At 39.7% G+C, this 23984-nt stretch overlaps 1 protein-coding gene across 1 annotated transcript in view; it reads right to left on the bottom strand.

Moving 5' to 3' along the window:
* DEUP1 (deuterosome assembly protein 1) overlaps positions 1-23984 on the bottom strand; it is an 85421-nt gene that overhangs the window by 23061 nt on the left and 38376 nt on the right. The window contains exons 8-12 of the mRNA XM_084622048.1: positions 18559-18704; positions 17782-17887; positions 15936-16133; positions 15079-15165; positions 10954-11153 (exon numbers count right to left, since the gene is read on the bottom strand). Coding sequence (XP_084478174.1) covers positions 10954-11153; positions 15079-15165; positions 15936-16133; positions 17782-17887; positions 18559-18704 — 737 coding nt within the window. The remainder of the gene's footprint in view (positions 1-10953; positions 11154-15078; positions 15166-15935; positions 16134-17781; positions 17888-18558; positions 18705-23984) is intronic.

Below are 23984 nucleotides of genomic sequence, written 5' to 3'. Positions count from 1 at the left end.
TAAGGTGATAAACAAGTTTCCTTTAGGCAGGAAATGCTTATCTACCTGTCTGGCTATATGTAATCTAAGTATCCTATACTTCACAATGAACACATATTTACAGTCTGAGCAAAATGCTAATCAAGTGATTGAAGACTCTCCTTTAAGAGACAGGAGAATGTCTTGTTAGTTAAAAATTCTACTTGCTTCTTCTAGAATCACTGTTCTTTGATAAATAGATTTTATTTGTTTTCACTGTAAACAAATCTAAGTGCTGTGAGTTGAGCAGAGGTGAAACTGGTAAGCTACGATGTATTATTGCACTGGGAGTAGTGTATCTCTGAATTTTGTGAGTGTAGGGCGGGTCACTCCAGGGAGAGTTTTGGGGGATTGGAGTGTGCCTATTGCTTGCCTGGTGAGGGACAGCCAAGCCTTCGTAGGCTGAGAGGGGCGTGCTTTTGTTGCCTGTGGCTGGTGGAGTCAGGGAACTGAACCCTGGAAGACAGAAACAAGGCTTCCTCCCGCTAAGGGCAGCTGTTAGTAAGGTGCCTCACAACCCTGGGTACCCCTGGGAAGCGTCACAGCATCCCACCTTCTCTTGTACCCAAGAGCTCCCTATATTATGTAAAAAGAAAAGGAGGAGTTGTGGCACCTTAGAGACTAACAAATTTATTTGAGCATAAGCTTTTGTGAGCTACAGCTGATTTCATCGGATGCTGTAGCTCACAAAAGCTTATGCTCAAATAAATTTGTTAGTCTCTAAGGTGCCACAAGTACTAACACAGCTGCTACTCAGACTAACAGACTTATACAGACTAACACGGCTGCTACTCTGAAACCTATATTATGTAGCTCTCCAACTGCAAAAGGCCTGTCAGCATTCGTTCATCCCTACTGCTATAGTGACACCCACATTCTGTCTCAGGAGTAGGAAAGGACCCAGGAAATGGCTGGGAATAAGCCATTAAAAAAATTACTTGCCTTGTACATAGATGAGTGTCTCATGCCTGAATTTAGGCAGAGAGAGGAAGGCTCTCTTGATACCCAGGTATCTTTTGATGGTTAGGACTCACCAATACTTCACTTCTGCTACACAGGGCCTTAACAGCAAATATTTCTTTGCATTGAATACTCATAAAACTTATTAGGGATGAACCCATTTTCTTGTTAACAAATTGCCTACCATACCTTAAGGAATTGCCTTTCTGGTGGCCGCAGCATGAAGGGGCCTATGAATGTTTAGCGCATCTGGCACGTAAATACCTTGCAACACCAGCTACAACAGTGCCATGCAAATACCTTTTCTCACTTTCAGGTGACATTGTAAATAAGAAGTGGGCAGCATTTTCTCTCGCAAATGTAAACAAACTTGTTTGTCTTAGTGACTGGCTGAACAAGAAGTAGGACTGAGTGGACTTGTAGGCTCTAAAGGTTTTTTTACATAATCACTAAAAATAAAGCAAAATAATAATTCTACATTTGTAAGTTGCACTTTCATGATAAAGAGATTGCACTATCGTACTTGTCTCAGGTGAACTGAAAAATATTATTTCTTTTGTTTATCTTTATTATAGTACAAATATTTGTAATCAAAGTAATAATATAAAGTGAGCACTGAACACTTTGTATTCTGTGTTGTAAATAAAATCAGTATATTTGAAAATGTAGAAAAAATCCAAAATATTTATAATAAATTTAAATTGGTATTCTATTCTTGTTTAACAGTGTGATTAAAACTTTGATTAATTGCAACTAATTTTTAAAATCTAGTTAATTCATTTTGCATTAATCAATTGAGTTAACTGTGATTAATTGGCAGCTCTAATTTAAATACCTATTAGGTCAGATTCTGAGTTTACTCATACTGGTTTTCCACCACCCTAACTCCATTGACTAAGGTTTTACTCCTGGTTTATACTGGTATGATTGTTGTCAGAATCAGGTCCACTGATTTTGTCTAGAATAGCTACTTAATGGAAAACTACTAGAATATTGTCAGTCTCCATTACTAATAAACATTTACACTATATTGCATTTGTAAAAGGCTGTGTTTTAGAAAAAACAAAAATGTATGTAAAATGTTTCATGCAAAATTTGTATCCATATTAATATGTTAGAATAAATTCAAAAGTAATTTAGCAACTCTGATACTCCCCAACCAATGTCTTGCATTATGATTTTAATGAAAGAAGAGTAAAACATTAGTGTATGATATGTAAAGGATCTCAGCAGAGCTTTCTAAATGTTTGAGGGGATGAAGAATTGTGTGAGGTGTGGGAAAGGAGAGAATTGTTGTTAACATGACCTTTATTTGACAAATAAATGTGTGTGTTTTGCAGCTGGAGAGCTATAGGTTATTTTAATATTTTAGATCCAGGTCCTGCTAGCTACTTGGTACAGTAATGTATGTTGACATATGAATCATACAGCATAGTAAAAAAACAGGAGTACTTGTGCCACCTTAGAGACTAACAAATTTATTTGAGCATAAGCTTTTATGGGCTACAGCCCACTTCATCGGATGCATGCAGTGGAAAATACAGTAGGATGACTTTATATACACAGAGAACATGAAACAATAGTTGTTACCATACACACTGTAATGAGAGTGATCAGTTAAGGTGAGCTATTACCGGTGGGCGGGGCAACCATTTTGTAGTGATAATCAACTGCTGGAAATGGCCCATCTTGATTATCACTACAAAAGGTTTTTTTTTTCTCTCCTGCTGGTAATAGCTCACCTTAACTGATCACTCTTGTTACAGTGTCTATGTAACACCCATTGTTTCATGTTCTCTGTGTATATAAAATCGTCCTACTGTATTTTCCACTGCATGCATCCGATGAAGTGGGCTCTAGCCCACGAAAGCTTATGCTCAAATAAATTTGTTAGTCTCTAGGGACTTTTTGCGGATACAGACTAAGACGGCTGCTACTCTGAAACAAGACTAAGAAAGTCTTTCTTTAGGGAGTAAGTAGGTAAGCCTATATTCTGATCATTTGGAGGCTAATTAGTGCCCCAGGAAAAGCTGAATAAGACTAATTATCTAATCAGGGTGATGGGCTGGGTGGGGTAAACATTCAGTTGGCCCCTGATAAAAGAGGCACAGGAAGGAAGTACAAGAAGAGGGGGAGGTGAGTAGTGGGGAGAAAGAGAGGGAGAAACAGGGCTAGCTGAGCCTGGCAATGCAGTGGTCCCAGAGTAGGAAGATCTCAGCGACCATAAAGCCCAGCAAAGATTGTAAATAGGTGGGAGCACGGGGTCTGTGGTGATATTGGTGAAAAGAAATAGAAATAAAGCGTCACTAAGAGCACACCTAGTGGAGTCTGTCTGAATTCTGCAGGGGACAAGGATGGAGCTGGGCCCCTGTTACAAAATGTAATATTTATGACTATCAATACAGTTTTTAATAAGAATAGCCAAACGCAAAACTGATACTAACAGTATCATAGAATCATAGAATATCAGGGTTGGAAGGCACCTCTGGAGGCCATCTAGTCCAACCCCTTGCTCAAAGCAGGACCGATCCCCAATTAAATCATCCTAGCCACGGCTTTGTCAAGCCTGACCTTAAAAACTTCTAAGGAAGGAGATTCCACCACCTCCCTAGGTAACGCATTCCAGTGTTTCACCACTCTCCTAGTGAAAAAGTTTTTCCTAATATCCAACCTAAATCTCCCCCACTGCAACTTGAGACCATTAATCCTTGTTCTGTCATCTGCTACCACTGAGAACAGTCTAGAGCCATCCTCTTTGGAACCTCCTTTCAGGTAGTTGAAAGCAGCTATCAAATCCCCCCTCATTCTTCTCTTCCGTAGACTAAACATCCCCGGTTCCCTCAGCCTCTCCTCATAAGTCATGTGTTCCAGTCCCCTCATCATTTTTGTTGTCCTCCGCTGGACTCTTTCCAATTTTTCCACATCCTTCTTGTAGTGTGGGGCGCAAAACTGGACACAGTACTCCAGATGAGGCCTCACCAGTGTCGAATACAGGGGAACGATCACGTCCCTCGATCTGCTGGCAATGCCCCTACTTATACAGCCCAAAATGCCATTGGCCTTCTTGGCAACAAGGGCACACTGTTGACTCATATCCAGCTTCTCGTCCACTGTAACCCCTAGGTCCTTTTCTGCAGAACTGCTGCCGAGCCATTCGGTCCCTAGTCTGTAGCGCGGTGCATTGGATTCTTCCGTCCTAAGTGCAGGACTCTGCACTTGTCCTTGTTGAACTTCATCAGATTTCTTTTGGCCCAATCCTCCAATTTGTCTAGGTCTCTCTGTATCCCATTCCTACCCTCCAGCGTATCTACCTCTCCTCCTAGTTTAGTGTCATCTGCAAACTTGCTGAGGGTGCAATCCAGACCATCCTCCAGATCATTTATGAAGATATTGAATAAAACCGGCCCCAGGACTGACCCTTGGGGCACTCCACTTGATACCAGCTGCCAACTAGACATGGAGCCATTGATCACTACCAGTTGAGCCCGACAATCTAGCCAGCTTTCTATCCACCTTATAGTCCATTCATCCAGCCCATACTTCTTTAACTTGCTGGCAAGAATACTGTGGGAGACCAGGTCAAAAGCTTTGCTAAAGTCAAGGAACAACACGTCCACTGCTTTCCCTTCATCCACAGAGCCAGTTATCTCATCATAGAATTAGATTAGTCAGGCATGAGTTGCCCTTGGTGAATCCATGCTGACTGTTCCTGATCAGTTTCCTCTCCTCTAAGTGCTTCAGAATTGATTCCCTGAGGACCTGCTCCATGATTTTTCCAGGGACTGAGGTGAGGCTGACTGGCCTGTAGTTCCCAGGATCCTCCTTCTTCCCTTTTTTAAAGATGGGCACTACATTAGCCTTTTTCCAGTCATCCGGGACCTCCCCCGATAGCCATGAGTTTTCAAAGATAATGGCCAATGGCTCTGCAATCACATCCGCCAACTCCTTTAGCACTCTCGGATGCAACGCATCCGGCCCCATGGACTTATGCACGTCCAGCTTTTCTAAATAGTCCCTAACCACCTCTTTCTCCACAGAGGGCTGGCCATCTATTCCCCATGTTGTGATGCCCAGCGCAGCAGTCTGGGAGCTGACCTTGTTCGTGAAGACAGAGGCAAAAAAAGCATTGAATACATTAGCTTTTTTGCACATCCTCTGTCACTAGGTTGCCTCCCTCATTCAGTAAGGGGCCCACACTTTCCTTGACTTTCTTCTTGTTGCTAACATACCTGAAGAAACCCTTCTTGTTACTCTTAACATCTCTTGCTAGCTGCAACTCCAGGTGTGATTTGGCCTTCCTGATTTCACTCCTGCATGCCCGAGCAATATTTTTATACTCTTCCCTGGTCATTTGTCCAATCTTCCACTTCTTGTAAGCTTCTTTTTTGTATTTAAGATCAGCAAGGATTTCACTGTTAAGCCAAGCCGGTCGCCTGCCATATTTACTATTCTTTCTACTCATCGGGATAGTTTGTCCCTGTTACTTCAATAAGGATTCTCGAAAATACAGCCAGCTCTCCTGGACTCCTTTCCCCCTCATGTTATTCTCCCAGGGGATCTTGCCCATCAGCTCCCTGAGGGAGTCAAAGTTTGCTTTTCTGAAGTCCAGGGTACGTATTCTGCTGCTTTCCTTTCTTCCTTGTGTCAGGATCCTGAACTTGACTATCTCATGGTCACTGCCTCCCAGGTTCCCATCCACTTTTGCTTCCCCTACTAATTCTTCCCGGTTTGTGAGCAGCAGGTCAAGAAGAGCTCTGCCCCAAGTTGGTTCCTCCAGCACTTGCACCAGGAAATTGTCCCCTACATTTTCCAAAAACTTCCTGGATTGCCTGTGCACCGCTGTATTGCTCTCCCAGCAGATATCAGGGTGATTGAAGTCTCCCATGAGAACCTGGGCAGGCGATCTAGTAACTTCTGCAAGTTGCCGGAAGAAAGCCTCGTCCGCCTCATCCCCCTGGTCCGGTGGTCTATAGTTGACTCCCACCACGACATCACCCTTGTTGCTCACACTTCTAAACTTAATCCAGAGACTCTCAGGTTTTTCTGCAGTTTCATACTTGAGCTCTGAGCAGTCATACTGCTCTCTTACATACAATGCAACTCCCCCACCTTTTCTGCCCTGCCTGTCCTTCCTGAACAGCTTATATCCATCCATGACAGTACTCCAGTCATGTGAGTTATCCCACCAAGTCTCTGTTATTCCAATCACTTTGTCCTTGACTTTGTCAGGACTTCCAGTTCTCCCTGCTTGTTTCCCAGGCTTCTTTCATTTGTGTATAGGCACTTGAGATAACCCGCTGATCGCCCCTCTTTCTCAGTATGAGGCAGGAGCCCTCCCCTCTCACGCACTCCTGCTCGTGCTTCCTCCCGGTATCCCACTTCCCCACTTACCTCAGGGCTTTGATCTCCTTCCCCCGGTGAACCTAGTTTAAAGCCCTCCTCACTAGGTTAGTCAGCCTGCTTGTGAAGATGCTCTTCCCTCTCTTCGTTAGGTGGAGCCCGTCTCTGCCTATCTTAGTAAACTAAGGTAAGACCATGACAAGCTTCATACGTTTAATAGTCATTCACTTCAGATCTTGCTCCCGTTATTCGAGCCACACCGTTGAAGAAAAGGATACCAATACAAAGAGCCCTTTACAGAACAATGAAACAACACAATAGTTTCCATTTGGCAGAGATGAGTCACATACAGACTCAAAAATGTTATATTTTCAAACTATGCTGTTACGCATGAAAAAAGTTATAGAGAAAGTGAAAAGATAATAAAATAATATGGATATGAGGATTTAATCAATGAATGAACTTTGCAACATATAGACAGTTAACTTCCCCAGTAAGATTTTATGATTGTATAGACATTGGACTGTTTGTATAGAGTGAGCAGGATTTTGAGTCTCCTAACAAAATCAGCAATGGTTGGGCTGGTAATTGTTTGTTTGTTTCTCCTTGGTTCTTTGGGTTATAATTAGCTGTGTGGTGTTAATCTCAGTTTATGCTACTTTTTGGTGGGGGAAAAGCACTATTTAGTCTGTGCTGCTTGCTAGAAGTACACAAACTGTGTAATTCAACTGTTACATTCAACACTTACTATTTAAAAGACACAAAAAGACTCCTCTTACAAATTACGGTAATGGGTTCGACAAAGTACATCATTACCTGCACAAAGAATATACTTCCTCATTATGATCTCACATGGCACTATATACTCTGGCCTCAGTCCAGCAAAGCATTTAAGCACTTGCTTAACTGTAAGTATGGGAGTAGTCTCGTTGGTGTCAGCATAAGAATATAGGCAGAGGAGACCACATCTTTCCTCATCAGGCTCCTCCAATGCCCCTGGAGGCATTGTGACCACCATAGTTATGCTTCCTTCTAAAACACACAAAGTGCTCCAATACCACAGCATTCCAGAGCACTCAAAGCCACAATTTTCCTCTAAGCTTCAAGTTAGAAAAAAACAGACTCACTAAGACTAAAATTCAAGGAATATAAATACAGCTCTTCAACCAGCTGATAAGCATAAACTGAGTTTTATAGAGTTTAATTTGTGTGGGTTTTTCTGCTGAATCCTTAAAAACTGTGCTCTTGTCTGGTCTGCCTGTCACTGAAGATCTTTAGAGTGTAAACTCTTTGGGGCAAGGACCATGGTTTTGTTCTGTGTTTGTACAGTGCCTAACACAAGGGGGGCATAGCCATGACTGGAGCTCCTAGGTGCTATCACAATCTAAACGTAGTTGTCTGAATGAGCTCTCCCCTGCCATCAATTGATGAACTGGGGGGAAAGACTTCAGGAGAAGACCTTATTTTCAAAGACACACCTACTTTACCTAGGTGATCAGCAGACTAGCCGGCTTTGCCAAGTGATCAGTTTTGGCTGGTCTGGGTTAAAATTCACTTTAGTCTTGGATGTAGGGGTAATGTATTATCATTATCCTTCTTGTATGAGTAAAGAGCAGTAGAACTATATTTAATATGCCTTAATTGAGGAGGATCACCCTAAATTAACTCGCTAAGTGAGTGGTAGTGATGCCAAATCCAAGTGAAAGAGATGGCTGTGGACAGGTGTTTTTATCTGGTTGTGTGGACTTATTTAAAGGGTACTAAAACCATTTGAACTTCCTTTTCCAGTGTTTAGACAGAGCTGATCAGACTCAGTTGTGAATCCTTCTTTCTTCTGTGTGATTGCTAGAGCTGAAGTTTCTGATAAGCTGGGGTAGGCCCTGAGCCTTAGACCTCATGGTGTGGCCAGTATTGTGACAAAATATAATGCATACGAGGCAGTATCAGTGAAGTTGCCTGCTACCCTGTGAAATCAGTAAGAGCTGAAATTACAAATGGACTGGTGGAGTGACAGTGGCAAACAGTGCCAGTGACTACAATGCTGGCAAGAAGCAAGAGGAAGCAATGACTGCAAGTAGCGACAGAGGTGGCAGCAACAGCGGTGAGCAGAGTCAACAGCATCACTCTGCCAACCCTCAACGGTGGGCTGGGAGGTTGTCCCACCTGAATTCACCCCTAGACTGTGGCACTTCACTAACCTCAGACAACAAACCATCAGTGGGGTCCAGTGGAGGGAAAAAGGAAGTGGTATGTTTAAGGGATATTCATTCATTGGATTTTCACATTACAAGGTGGGAAACTGAGGCAAAGGACTGCTGCCCAAGATCCTGTGGGGAGGGTACTTTAATTAGTTACTTTACTTATTGTTTACTTACTTCTGAGTTGTTGTGGTGGTGTTTTCCCAAGTTAATGCTATGTATCCCTCTGCTTTTAATAAAGTTTTCTTTTGTTATCCACAGACTCAGTGCTTGCAAGTGGGGAAACATTGCCTCTTAGAGGCACCCAGGGGTGGCGTTTAGTTTTTCCAGATTTCTGGATGGAGGCCGGAGACAATTTGGTTTTGTAATGTTAAGAGAAACCCCTAGATATGGAACAGACCCTTGGTGCTGTCAATGTCACCTAGCAGAAGCGTTACATCAATAATAATTAATAATAATCCCATGGTACTCTCTAAGAGAAAAGAATTTCCTTTGGTGCATTTTCAGCTATGTCCACTGTTGTGCAAAATACTATATGGTGGCTGCCCTTTGGCTGCCATCCTGTCATCCTAATGATGGCTGCATTTTACTTTAATGGTGATGTGATTCCTGTAATGTAACAGGGCATACTAGCCCTTTAAGAATACGGGGGCCAGAAGACCTGGTTTCAGGTGTTAGAATGAAAAATGGACCCAGAAAATGATATTAGGAGTTGCATAAGGTGGGAAAAACCCTTGAACACAGTTCCTTTAGTGGTCTAGGATCAGGAGCTCTGTAATGTCTGACGGGGCAGGGCTCGCCTCTCTTCCAGCCAATCAGGAGGAGCTCTCTCGAGGAGGGCAATATATAGATTGCATTCTGTGTCAGATGAAGGGAGATACTGATGCAGAGGGAAGCCCGGGCCAAAAGAGTGAGCTCCACCCAGACAGGATTACTGGATTTGGGTGGAGCAGATTGACAGAGGAAGAGCTTTGGGTGTGGCTCAAGAATGGGAGCTAAGTATGAACTGTTAAATTACAGTTATGGACTTTATGTGTGGGATTCATTGTGATTAAGGACTGTGAGGATTGTGTGAACTTTATTTGATATTAAACCAGACCCAGAAAGGGGTGTTGTAAGCTACAACTAAGACAGTGTGTAGTGCTTAAAGGGGCTTGCAATAGGGGGCTAATAGGGAGAAGGTTCTTGTAAAGCAATCCCTGGCCATAAGGGGGTGCTCCACCGTTACATGTATATTTTTGTTTTTTTGTTGGGCAAATAGTTTGGGATGAAAGGTTTTGGCCCAAGTAGCCTGAACTTGAAGATGTTCAGGGCATTCTGAAAAGCTCATCTTTTCACAGGAATTCAAAATTGGGGGAGGAAATGTCAGAGTGGGGAATTGTTGGAGGGCGATTTAAGCTTTTGAATTCCTTGATTTGCTGGTAGTGGGCCATACTGAATTGTACTGCTGTACTTTAGATATGTTTCAGTATTTTTATAGATAGATAGATATACATTTCAGTTATGTTCTGGGTGCCCCTAACACATGGATATTTGCTCTTTTTTAGTGTGTATACACATCTAAATAAGTAAATGGAACCATAATTTCCCCTCATATTTGAACAACATAAGATGCACAGGTTAGTGTCAGAGTTCAGAGGTATCCCCTGGAGTCATAAAAATGTGTTCCTGACTAACTTATCTCTGTGACTGAAGGGTGAAGACAAAACTGATAAACTGCCAATTTTTATTGCTCAGAACAAACAAAAAATATTTCTATTAGTATATTATCAAGGAAGATTGAGGGCAAACACAAATTATGGTTGTGTATATTTTGATAATAAAATTAATATAAATGTATATGAAAATTAGATGTAGTCCTATATTGTCTTGCAAATTTCCTCTATTCTCTTCAGTTAGGCACCCTCGCACACACTGGAGTTCCTGCACCATAACCAGTGGACAAACAAAAATGAGAATTTTTTGTATAAGAGCAGATGTCAACACTAAAATTATAATTATAGTCCTGATTTATTGCTAAATTTATAATATCAGATTTCCGATGTTATTATATTGTAATATTGCCTGCAAGTCAGAAACCAGAGTTTATATCCATTGGGTACAATTCTGCAATATTAAACAGTTGCAAATTCCCACTGGCTTCCATGGGTCTCCAGTATTAGGTGCCAATGTACTTTGTTATCTTCAAAATTTTTACTGATTTGAGAAGAAACAGCACAAAAATAATCTATAAATAATAAACAGATGTTTTCATAATTTAAATTCTGGCCAAATTCTGCAGCCTTACTTGCTTGCTAATTGGACTAAATGTCTATTGAGGTAGTAGGAGTTTTAAATTAACAAAAATGGAGTAAGGACTTCAGGATTTGATTCTTTTAAAAGATGCTTACGAAACGCTTATGGAAAAATTAATGTATCTTTGCAACTTAAATTTTACCTCTCTTCCTTTTCTTGCATTTCTAATTGGATTTGCTTAGTGTGCTTTGTTTCTCCATATCTATCCAGAGTAGCCAATATTGATGTTTCTGAATCACTCTGCAATTTACCAAGATTATTTCGTAACCTTTCATTCTCACTCTCCAGTTCATGAATGGAAGCTGTGTAACTCTCATGTTCTGTGTTAGATAAATCTATGGTCTGTGGAAGAAAATAAAATCATCATTAAATGGGCATTTTTTCACTGTAACTAGAATTAATATTTTTTAACATGAAACACAAGGCAACACTGTTTGCTAAATACTTAGTTACCATATGTAATCACACAGCATTCACAAAAAGAAAAGGAGTACTTGTGATATATGCAATCATGTGCCAGCAATTCGCCTCTGCCATGTACATTGGCCAAACCGGACAGTCTCTACGTAAAAGAATAAATGGACACAAATCAGACGTCAAGAATGATAAGCTTTCATGGGCTACAGCCCACTTCATCGGATGCATGCAGTGGAAAATACAGTAGGACAATTTTATATACACAGAGAACATGAAACAATGGGTGTTACCATACACACTATAACGAGAGTGATCAGTTAAGGTGAGCTATTACCAGCAGGAGAGAAAAAAAACCCTTTTGTAGTGATAATCAAGATGGGCCATTTCCAGCAGTTGAGAAGAACGTGTGAGGAACAGTAGGGGGGAAAAATAAACATGGGGAAATAGTTTTACTTTGTGTAATGACACATCCACTCCCAGTCCCACTACAAATGTGATATATGCCATCATGTGCCAGCAATGCCCCTCTGCCATGTACATTGGCCAAACCGGACAGTCGAGACTCTCTACGTAAAAGAATAAATGGACACAAATTGGATGTCAAGAATTGCAACACTCAAAAACCAGTCAGAGAACACTTCAATCTCTCTGGTCACTTGATAACAGATCTAAAAGTCGCAATATTACAAAAAAAAACAAACTTCAAAAACAGACTCCAATGAGAGACTGCTGAATTGGAATTAATTTGCAAACTGAACACCATTAAATTAGGCTTGAATAAAGACTGGGAGTGAATGTGTCATTACACAAAGTAAAACTATTTCCCCAGGTTTATTTTTCCCCCCTACTGTTCCTCACACATTCTTGTCAACTGCTGGAAATGGCCCATCTTGATTATCACTACAAAAGGTTTTTTTTCTCTCCTGCTGGTAAAAGCTCACCTTACCTGATCACTCTCGTTACAGTGTGTATGGTAACACCCATTGTTTCATGTTCTCTGTGTATATAAAATCGTCCTACTGTATTTTCCACTGCATGCATCCAATGAAGTGAGCTGTAGCTCACAAAAGCTTATGCTCAAATAAATTTGTTAGTCTCTAAGGTGCCACAAGTACTTCTTTTCTTTTTGCGGATACAGACTAACACGGCTGCTACTCTGAAACAGCATTCATAGTAAATGATACACCGGTAGAAATGCTTCTAGAGAAAAAGAACTACATAAATGGGATAGAGGGAATAATAGCCTTTGAAACACAATAAAATTAAATTAGAATTTTTCCACAAACAATGCATTCAAGGCAGTAGAGTAGTAAAATTGTTTGGTGTATTTGAATTACTCTCCTTGAAAAACTAAGCTATGAAAGCAGTCCTTAGCTGCCAAAGCTTGCAGTTGATTTAACTATATTTCTTCCTCAAGTAATATTTCCACTAAAGAATAATAAGAAAAAATACACAAAGGCATTATCAGACTATTCGTTTAAACACTATATATAGTAGCAATACGTTGGTGTCAAAGGCAAAACATCTAGAAAGACATGTCAGACTATTGATAAAAAATCTGGAGACATCTTCTTAGACATTTGTTTATAAACAAATAGGCTTCCCTGGAGTTCAAAAAGATGCAATAGAAAAAAAAATGGTAACTGAGTTTAGAGATTGAAATCCAATTCCAACACTACCCTCAGAGGTGACTTTGAAAGACTGTCATTATAAAAGCTACTGTAAAATGAATTAGTTTGGCAGGTCCAAAAGCTCACTGATTCAACCAAAATTTCAACTAGTACAAAAAAGAAGCTCTTGTCAGATTTTTGGCGTTAGAAGAATTGGAAAGGTGCAGAAGGGCTAACTAGTTAAAGGCTAATATCTGCAAAATGCTGGGCATCTTCTTCATAGTTTTGAGCATCTTTAACCCCCATTAACTTCCACAGACATTGAGGAAGCTCCGAATTCTACTGGAGGTGCTTAGTACGTCAAAGAATTGGGCTCTTATGTAACACAAATGAAAATCCATGAAGGAAATACTTCAAAATAAGCAGCTTTTTATGCATAGTTTGTCATAATGTTAGTAATTAAAGTTGCAAATAATGTTTGTTTTCTACTAATGAATAAATTCATCTGGTTCTTAAAGGGGAAAAAAAGGTCTACAGATTTCACTGATAAATGTTTAAAATAAAAGTGTATGAATGAGATACAATATAGGCACCTACATATTTATATTTATAATGGTTGGGAAGCTCCATTAAGCTGAATTAGAATGCCTTAGAATTCTTGGAAATATGCTTATGTTATGGATATGATAAATGGAGATGTACTTTATGCAAGATGGATCTTGTACGATACAATTGGAAAGGTTATAATTTACTGAATGTGATTATCCAATTTGTATGCATGTATCATTTCTGTATCTAAAATTAGAAATCTGGACTATGTAACAATTACAACTGGGTGTGTATTGGGAAGACACCCACCAGACAACAGGCCATCAAATTTGATGAGCTATCAGGAAGGAACAACAAAACCATGAAGATACTAATCTCTCTCCCTCCTGGAGGTGTTCGGGGACATAACTGTGACACTACTAGGTCAGGTGATCTTGTCACCTGATACTAAACATTACCTGGGACTTCTTGTAAGGTTCCACTGGAAGGAAGGAAGGGGCGGGGGGGTCAAGTTTGGGAAACAAAGGATACCCGCCTTATGTCAATCCTATTTAAGGGTGGGGAGGAAGGCAAACGGGACTCCTCTTCATGGCCTGTGTGCCCAAGAAGAAAGACCGCTAAAGCCACTTGAAGGGGAGGCAGGGAGAAAGTCCAGATTGAGACAGGGGTCCAGTCTGAAAAGAAATATAACTGGAACCCTGAGCCACAGAAACTTTGCAATCTGCCTAAAATAACATTTAAGGTAAGAAATTACATTTTGTAATTGACTTACAAGGAGAGACTGAGGGAACTGCAGTTATTTAGTCTGAAGAAGAGAAGAGTGAGGGGGGATTTGATAGCAACCTTCAACTACCTGAAGGGGGGTTCCAAAGAGGATGGAGCTAGGCAGTTCTTGGTGGTGGCAGATGACAGAACAAGAAGCAATGGTCTCAAGTTGCAGTGGGGGAGGTCTAGGTTGGATATTAGGAAACACTATTTCACTAAGAGGGTGGTGAAGCACTGGAATGTGTTACCTAGGGAGGTGGTGGAATCTTCATCCTTAGAGGTTTTGAAGGCCTGGCTTGACAAAGCCCTGGTTGGGATGATTTAGTTGGTGTGAGTCCTGCTTTGAGCAGGGGATTGGACTAGATGACCTCCTGAGGTCTCTTCCAACCCTAATATTCTATGATTCTCTTAAGTAAATTGAGCTTAGTTTGCGTACTTCGGTTTATTTGCTCAGTAATCTACTTTGTTCTGTCTGTTATCTTTTATATTCACTTAAAATTCACCTTTTGTAGTTAATAAACTTATTTCTTGTTTATAACATAACCCCATGTGCTGGAGGAAGCTTAATAGCTTGGCTCAGCAAGACAAGTACAAAGGGTGCCCAGATTGGCATAACAGACAGGCTCAGTGGTATCTCAGCACATCACGGGGCACCAAAGAGGGACAAACTTTCACAATATTTATGAAAGATTGTGATTTGGAGATGTTCCCTCATAAGAGACAATGTTGTTAGTGTAGGAATTTGGAGTTTTTCCCTAGAGGCCAGGGTTGGGAACACCGCATGGCTGTGTGCAGAAGCTCTCCAGTTTCTTTTATTAAAGTCTTATTCCTTTCTCATTCACTGGTTTGTTATTTAATTAACCCCGAGATCATTACATCAACAAACATAAATACTGCTTTGTATATTTTACAGCTACAAAAATTACCATGTATCTTCTAGACTCCAAATTTTCTATCATCTTCTTCAAATGTGTGTTTTCCGATCTGATAGCTTCATACCTCATCTCTGACAACTGGGGAAAAATTAAATTCCTAGTTGAACTTAACAATATTAGCTATAAAATATTCAGTATAGTTCTGTAGAAGTTTAATTTTATACTTTACTCAAAACATTCATAAAGAATCATGACACTAATATAGTGAAAGCTTTTCTTGAATACAAGAAGCATTAAATTCCCAACATAAGCAGAAATGAGCACCTCTAAATCTCAAGGGTTTGGGTAAATTGTGTTTCTGCTACCCAGATGTTTTCAAATATGTGAGTAAGGGATGGAGCTTATTTGTTTTTAAAACTGAAGTTTACAATGATTTACAATACTGCAAGATTAACAATCGAGCTTTACAACTGACAGGCTTCTCCAAACAATTTCATAAACATTCTTTAATCAACAGGTTAAAAAGAGCTGTCAAAATTAAACAAATTTTCTGGATAATCTAATGAACAATTTTAATGATGTAGTAGGCATAATAAAACCAACTTAGAATTTTTCAAGATCTTCTATGTGCTTAAATGTAACTACAGTACTGATGATCTAAATGGGACCATATGTTAAAGTTAGATGTTGCACAAATGACATTTACTGGTCCTTTATTGTTCTGGCACCATTTCGCTTTATTTTCGTATTATTATTTCATAAAGCTTGAATATAATAGCAGGCCGATGAAAACTAAAGCACAAGATGTAATTTTTTTTTTTTTTTTAAGCAATGTATGTCATTATCAGTACTGAGCTGGAGAATGACCTAGTCTTTTTTTTTTTTTTTTTTTTTGCTTGCTTGCTTACCTGTTGTTTTGCTAACAATTTTTCTTTTATCTCTAACTCCATTTTTAACTTTCTTTCCAGAAGAGTAGCTTTCTCCATGATAGTTGCTATAGTGATCTCCTTCTGATGAAGCTCTTCTGTCAGGTCAGAGATTTCTGTCCTCATTCTTTCCTGCTCAGAGCTATGGGACTGCTTCTCTTGATAAAGATGGTCCCTTATCTGTAGCAAATATGTTTCCAAAGACAATGTTTATGCAGTATATAAGATCACATCGCTTATCAACTACTAGTGATTTTTCCTCCCCTATTCCAGTACACCAACTCTTCTAAATATCAGCAATTTTAAGGCAATTTTAAAATAAACTGTCTTTATGATTCAATGCAATTAACTTTTTTCTTTATTCAGCATCTTTTCACAATCCATAATTTATTCTTTAGTTCATTTGTCTATTTCCCTGATGTCAAAAGTGGTAATAATATTTAAATTCACAACAACAAACAAACAATAAGCATAGGGTTTATAAAAATATTAATTTTAATAATTATACCTTAAGACAAAATAAATCTATTGAAAGGTATTACTTACTAAGATGTATTTACCTTACTTCTAAATTAGTTTAGGCTGTCTTAAAAGCACTCATTTAACTCAAAATGAACCCACAGAAGTTCTTTATGAGAAATAATCACAAAAATAAAGAGCTTATACAGTATTATGGAACAGAGCTCTTATTAGTATTAGCTATCACAGAATAAAAATTTGCCACCAAAGTCACTTTATGACAGATACTGCTGCTATAATACATAACATTTAAAGTAATATTTTCTGCAAAACCTTCCTCTGTCTCGTACTCCAGAGTGTCTATAAAGAGATTGTGGGTCACATTATCCTTCTGCCAGTAACAAATAATGCAACACCAGAAGAGTCTCATATTACCTAGGAGCAAGAACAAAAACCAGCCAAACTACATCTGAATTTGTTTTAATTAGTTTCCCATAATAATGAACATGATCAATAGTTGATGATATTTTCATTTTATTACAAAAATATAAACATTTTAAAGCAATTAAATTTAGATATAAACATCTGAGGGATAGATCATGACCTCATGTCAAAGTCACTATAAATCTGCTTCAGCAGCCACGTAGGCTGCTCCCAATTGCAGATGCTGCTGCTCACATCCCTGGTCATAGCGTAAGCTGTATGTGTGAAGAAAGGGCAGGGCATCCCCTACACACCAGAGAGAGTAACACAGCCATTTTTGGTATAGCGACCCACCAAGCCATATGTCACCTCATGCCACTGCTACACTGACCTCACCAGGGTCCTGTACGAGAAGTATGGCTGTAGCTCACCAAAGCTTATGCTCAAATAAATTTGTTAGTCTCTAAGGTGCCACAAGTCCTCCTTTTCTTTTTGCGGATACAGACTAACATGGCTGCTACTCTGAAAACAGTTCAGCCAAAGAAGCCCTGCACTGAGCTGTGTTATGTGTATTGTATTCCAAGGTGCCCATGCTAACTTGCTCCAACTGTTCAGCCAGTGCAGCTTATGTTTCGGCCTAAATGGTCTGTGTAGGGGAGTTATTTCCATGACTGTGCCCCTTTGACATGGGTCTCTGCCTCTATTTGCATGTTGCGTCCAGTTCTGGTGTTTGCCCAGTGCACAATAGTGTTGAGTGTACAGCTGTCCTATTCCTTCTGGGAACACAGTACACACATAAGCTTCCTTCCTACCTGTGAAAATGCAGCTATTCTCCTATGCACTTTGGTGTATTCATATAAGCAAGGTCATGATTTTGCCTTAATACTTAAAAAAAAACAAACTCTATTACAACTAAGATTTCAAAATATTTACAAATGTGGAATACCTTGTTTAGCTCTTTTCGCTGACTTTCCTGGTGTTGTTCTAACTTTAATAGGTCCGCTTTTTTGTCTTCCAGTTCCTGAATACATTGTGCATAGGCTGATTGAAGCCTTTACATAAAAAAGCATTAATAATAATTATTGAGAGTCAAATTGTTTCCTACATAAGAAAAACCCATGAAGTGGGCAGACAATGCCATGAGCCACAGCTTACAGAAGTTTTTGCCTCACCATTCAATCAGGGAAGGGCTACCCTCTTATGGAAAAGGCAGAAGATTTGGTCACCTAAACCAGGGTGGAGCTTGGTAGATCTATGAACCATCTGTCTGCTGAAAGAATCCTGAAATCACTTGTGAACCACATGCCATATAATGCCACATGGCTACAGCAAAAAACATTTACTAGCCTAGCTGTAAAAATCATACAAATTGTTATCAAGGGGTGGGAGTGTTAGAGAGTCTTGTTTTTTTAATCAATGTATTTTTTTAAACTGTGTTAGAGTACCTAGACCAAAGGAAAGGTTTTCCTTTAATCAAATGAGCATATAAAGCCATATAAAACATATTTTAAACAATTAGGCATCATGAAAACTGTTTAACTGTGTGTCTAGCTATTGATTACAATCTCATAAAATAAAATTACTAAAATATTAATTCAAACATGAATTTGATTTTCTAATCTACAAGATCTTTTAAAAAAACCCAATATAAACCAAAGGGAAGAAAAAAGTTATTTAGCTCACAAATTCTTTACAATGTAAATGATGTCTTTCAAATACATACTTCATTTGATTTTCTTGGATGTTTTTACATTCTCCAATTTTCAATAATTCTTTACGCAACTGCTGGAATTCTGCTTCCATCCCTCTCCAGAGGGCATCACGTGACTGCAACTCATTTCTCATCTCTGAAAGTCCTGCCTCCATGTTCTAAATAAATAAATGATCAAAATGACTCAATAGTGACTTTAAATTCAATGGTCTTGTAGCATAAATATGCTGACATATACTTTATATTACATATTTAATATGAATTTAAGAAGCAATTTTTATTTGAAAAATTGCTTTTATTCTGAGGCCAGTTCCTATTTTGGAGAAGGCATTGCTTTTGTAAGGTTTTCAACAGTCAGTCTCTCTCTCCAAAAATGTCGCTCAAAAATAAGATACTTGAAGTTCTTTAGGTCATACAGTGCTAAGATGCATTTGTCTCTGACATATTCATAGGAAACCTTCTACAGCATTATGGTAACTTCTCATTTTATTTAAGTTTTCCAGAACAGTTCCAGTTTGCTACAAGTTCTGTCTAGACCACGGGTTCTCAAGCTTTTTCTTTTCTGAGCCCCCCCCACTCCCCAATATGTTATAAAAACTTCATGACCCACCTGTGCCACAACAACTGTTTTTCTGCATACCCAATAGATTAAAAGCTGAATTAAATTGATAGTTATACAGTTACACACACACATATATATAATATAAAAAGAAAAGCATAATATACATATAAAAATAACAGGTTTCAGAGTAGCAGCCGTGTTAGTCTGTATTCGCAAAAAGAAAAGGAGTACTTGTGGCACCTTAGAGACTAACAAATTTATTTGAGCATAAGCTTTACGAAAGCTTATGCTCAAATAAATTTGTTAGTCTCTAAGGTGCCACAAGTACTCCTTTTCTTTTTGCGAATACAGAAATAAAAAAATTAATATATATATTTTTTAACTTAGTGTGAAACTTTTTGTTGGTGCTGACCTGCAGGCTGGGTGGCCCACTGAGGTGACACAGGGGGTAGAGGTGGCGCGCGCTCCCTCCCTGAGTCCCACCACCCAGGGCTGAAGCCCAGTTTATTTTGGTGGACCCCCTGAAACCTGCTTGTGGCCCCCCAGGAGACCACAGACCCCTGGTTGAGGACTACTGTTCTAGATCACACTCTATGATGCAGGATTCAGTGGCATCATTTAGTGGTATTTTATATTTTCCTAACATTGAGGTCTAACATTTTATATCCTTGGAATCCTGAATAAGGAGAAGATTAGGAAGGAGGTGAATGGCTCCAACAGACACTCTCTAAAAACTTCCAGAAGCTTGCAGTGTATGTGACTAGATTCTACATGTGGGAACATGCAGAGGCCACTCTGAAGTAGAATCTGTCTAGCTAAAACATGCACTCATTCATCTCCAAAAAAAAAAAAAAAAAAGGAGAACTTGTTGCACCTTAGAGACTAACACATTTATATGAGCATAAGCTAGTCAGAGATGACAATTTATTTATAGCATGAACTATACAAGGTTTCAAACTATCACTATTGAGCTTTGCCCTCAGATTTCTCTAGTGTTGATCCTACTTCACCTTTCATTTCTTAGCATTAAAAATGTGACAAACAACTGACACGTAAACATCATATTGTTATGAGCTTGGTGAAAGCTTGTTATGTGATTGAGACTGATAGGTGTGAACTCACCCTAACTGTAAGCATAAGCCCCACCTAAGGCAAAATGAGTGTGTGAACCTGCCCAGAAGTGAGCAAGCATGGATGTGTGTGTGTGATTACACTAAAAAGCTGAGAACAGACAAGAAAAAGACAGCCTAAAGGAACATGGTGGCTGATCCTGGAAAAAACCTGGAGAGAGACTTTTGAGTCAGAGTGCAGGCTCATAAGAGTGCTCTTGATGCTCTAAGCAAAAGAAGCTGTTTCCTGCTATTTGATTCCTTCTGCATTCAGAGACCACAGGACTTTGTACATTCTTTGTAAATACACAAAACTGCATCAAAGAAATACCTAACACTAATTTCTACTCCCAATTGGAACACCCAGAGGACCCCAAACTCTGACTAGCTGCTTGGGTCAAAAAGGGCAACAGTATTATGCTTGAAATAATAACATTTTTGTATAAGCCCTCATTATAACCAGCACAATTATAACAAAATATGAGCATATAATTTGAAAACATAACTTTCGAGCACTGGCAAAAAAAACCAAGTAGTAGATAAAAGAAACAAGGATGTTCCAATGGTAGTGGACTTTGCCTTTAAGATAGTATGCTAAGAAAATGTTAAGTGTTTTTCATCACTTCTTCATTTTATTTCAATACATTTAAAAGTGAAAAGAAAGCTTTTTAAACTTCAAAAATGACCATGGAAATTCAAATCTCAGAAGAGTGAATCCAGAACAGCTATTGCAAGTGAGTCCCTTCAAAGGGTTTATTCCCCAAAAAACGGGGGTGGGGGGCAGGGGAGAGAGAGAGAATCTCAGATTAGAGTGACCTTTCTTCTAACCAAAGAAGAGGACTGTGATTTTCTTTGCCTGAAAAGGTTGCTGAAGGGTGATGTGAAGCACTCCCTCTCTCCTACAGGAGGTGGGCATACTGACTAAATTCTCACAGCCTTTGTTGGCTTCAGAGGGGTGGACCAAGCTTGAATTGTGTATAAGATCTCTAGCATTTCAAAGCATTGTGCTACAACTCCACCACTGGGCTGGCCCTTTGTTTAAAGGGTTAAAAGCTTTAGTTAAACACCGAAGTGCATCTCTGAGCATATCCAAGTAAAAATTAAATTTAATAAACTCTTAATAGAGGCTACAAGGACTTACTCATGGCTACCTTAGAGTTTGATTCTTTTAAGAATTGATTTTAAATGTATGAATGTATTGTCAAGCATTTACTATAGCCCAGAAATTCTGCAAGGCCTTCTAGTTTGGCTGCTGGATCCTGCATGCTTTTCAGCTAAATTCCCTGTATAACACTGTCATTGCTTCGAAACAGGCAGGAAAGTTTTGGATTCCAGGAATCTGTCAGCTCCTTGTGGGGTGATAGTGAGTGGACTCAAACTCAGCAAATTCTTATTACTATATTTATAATCATATAACTCCTGCTTTGGAATTGAGCAGGAATGGATATTAAATAATAAAAGCAGTAGCACTTTTATAATTCAAAGAACCCAGACTGCAGCTACATTTAAACCTTCAACAAGCCAGCAGTTTTACTCACAAACAGTGCTTCATTTGTCCACTAGGTGCCTTAACTAGGCCATTTTGTTTTGATATTTTCAAAATGTTTTTTATTCTAATTAGCTTAAATTTCAAACCAAAAAGACATTTAAAACCGGAAAATGTGATTTTTTTTGTGCTGAAGATATCAAAGGAAACATTTCAGAAAATTTCAAAACTTTTTTTCTGAACTCTTCTTAGTCAAATAATTAGTCACAACCAACACTTTCCTACAAAAACTTTCTGTTTTGACAAATTAGTATTTTCCAAAATTTCTGACCAACTTTACTCTTAACTCTTCCCTGTACCTGTTCAACTTCTTTGTTAGATGTGTGTGACTAAGTTGTCATGTAAATTCATTACCACTAGTGAATTCACTACCACCAGCTGAACTACGCAGATCTGCCAAGTATCACACACACACATACAGGCCATACCTCAAATATTTCCAGACCACAGCCCAGTCTGAGTTCAACAAGCTGCAGGAATGAGCCTTAATCATGGCTTATGGTTATTAAAGAACATAAGAATAGGCATGCTGGGTCAGACCAATGGTCCATCTAGCCCAGTATCCTGTCTTCCGACAGTGGCCAATGCCAGATGCTTCAAAGAGAATGAACAGAACAGGACAATTATCAAGTGATCCATCCCCTGTCATCCAGTCCCAGAATATGACAGAGTCTCAGAGACACTTAGAGCATGGGGTTGTATCCCTGACCATGTTGACTAATAGCTATTGATGGACCCATTCTCATTAACTTATCTAATCCTTTTTTGAACTCAGTTATACTCTTGGCCTTCACAACATCCCCTGGCAATTAGTTGCATGGGTTGATTGTGCGTTGTGTGCAGAAGTACTTCCTTTTGTTTATTTTAAACGTGCTACCTATTGATTTCATTGGGGGACCCCTAGTTCTTGTGTTTTGTGAAGGTGTATAAATAACACTTCCTTATTAACTTTCTCCACACCAGTCATGATTTTATAGACCTCTATTATATCCCCCCTTAGTCCCAGTCTTTTTAATTTCTCCTCATATGGAAGCTGTCCCAAACCCTTACTCATGTTTATTGCTCTTCTCTGTTCCTTTTCCAATTCTAATATATCTTTTTTGAGATGGGCAACCAGAATTACATGCTGTATTCAAGATGTGAGCATACCATGGATTTATATAGTGGCATTATGATATTTACTGTCTTATTATCTATCCCTTTCCTAATTGTTCCTAACATTCTGTTAGCTTTTTTGACTGCCACTGAACACTGACTGGATGTTTTCAGAGAACTATGCACAATAACTCCAAGATCTCTTTCTCAGCTGCTGTTGCTCCTGCTGAGCAGGCAGCCAATTGGCCTGTGGCTCGCTGCTCCCCTGTTGGAGCCCAGTGGGGGAAAAAGCAGCCAGAAGGAGCAGGGAACCAAAGGTGGGAAGGACAGAAGGTGAGGGGGGCCCAATACAAGCCCCAGGCAACCCGCCATAGTAACCAGCCAGTCCCTCTCATCCATGCTTCCTCTCTCCCCCATTCCCAATAGGTCCCAGCTCTCCCCTAACCCTTCACCACCCTTACTTGGCTCATCCCAATTTTCCCAAGATGCCCTCTCCAGCTCTTTCCTTCTTCCTCCCAGACACCTCCCCTACTATCTTCCTGGACATCCCCACAAATTTATCTTCCCTAAGCTAATGTAATGGTCTCAAGTTGCAGTGGGGGAGGTTTAGGTTGGATATTAGGAAAAACTTTTTCACTAGGAGGGCGGTGAAGCACTGGAATGCGTTACTTAGGGAGGTGGTGGAATCTCCTTCCTCTGAGGTTTTTAAAGTCAGGCTTGACAAAGCCCTGGCTGGGATGATTTAGTTGGGGATTGGTCCTGCTTTGAGCAGGGGGTTGGACTAGATGACCTCCTGAGGTCTCTTCCAACCCTGATATTCTAGGATTCTACCACGCATCTTCCCTCATGCAATGACTTTACCCCCGTCTTCTCCCTCTTGGGTACTCCTACAAACACAGCTTCATCCAGCCTCCCCTACAATACCACTTCTGTCCAAACAGCCCCATAAACCTCAGATATGTCCCAGCATCTCTCAGCCACCTCCACCCATACAGCCCCCTGACCATCCCACAAATCCATGTACTGCAGCTTACCTCCCCACCAAGGCAGCTCCAAAACAGCACCAACCTACCTTTCAGGCACCCACCCTCCTGCCACAGTTGCCAAGTGTTGTGCTGCTTAGTTG

Source organism: Lepidochelys olivacea, assembly GCF_965140295.1.
Source record: "Lepidochelys olivacea isolate rLepOli2 genome assembly, chromosome: 1".
NCBI classification, from domain to species: Eukaryota; Metazoa; Chordata; order Testudines; family Cheloniidae; genus Lepidochelys; species Lepidochelys olivacea.
The sequence above is the reverse complement of the archived record's forward strand: the minus strand, read 5'-3'. Positions and strand labels throughout refer to the sequence as shown.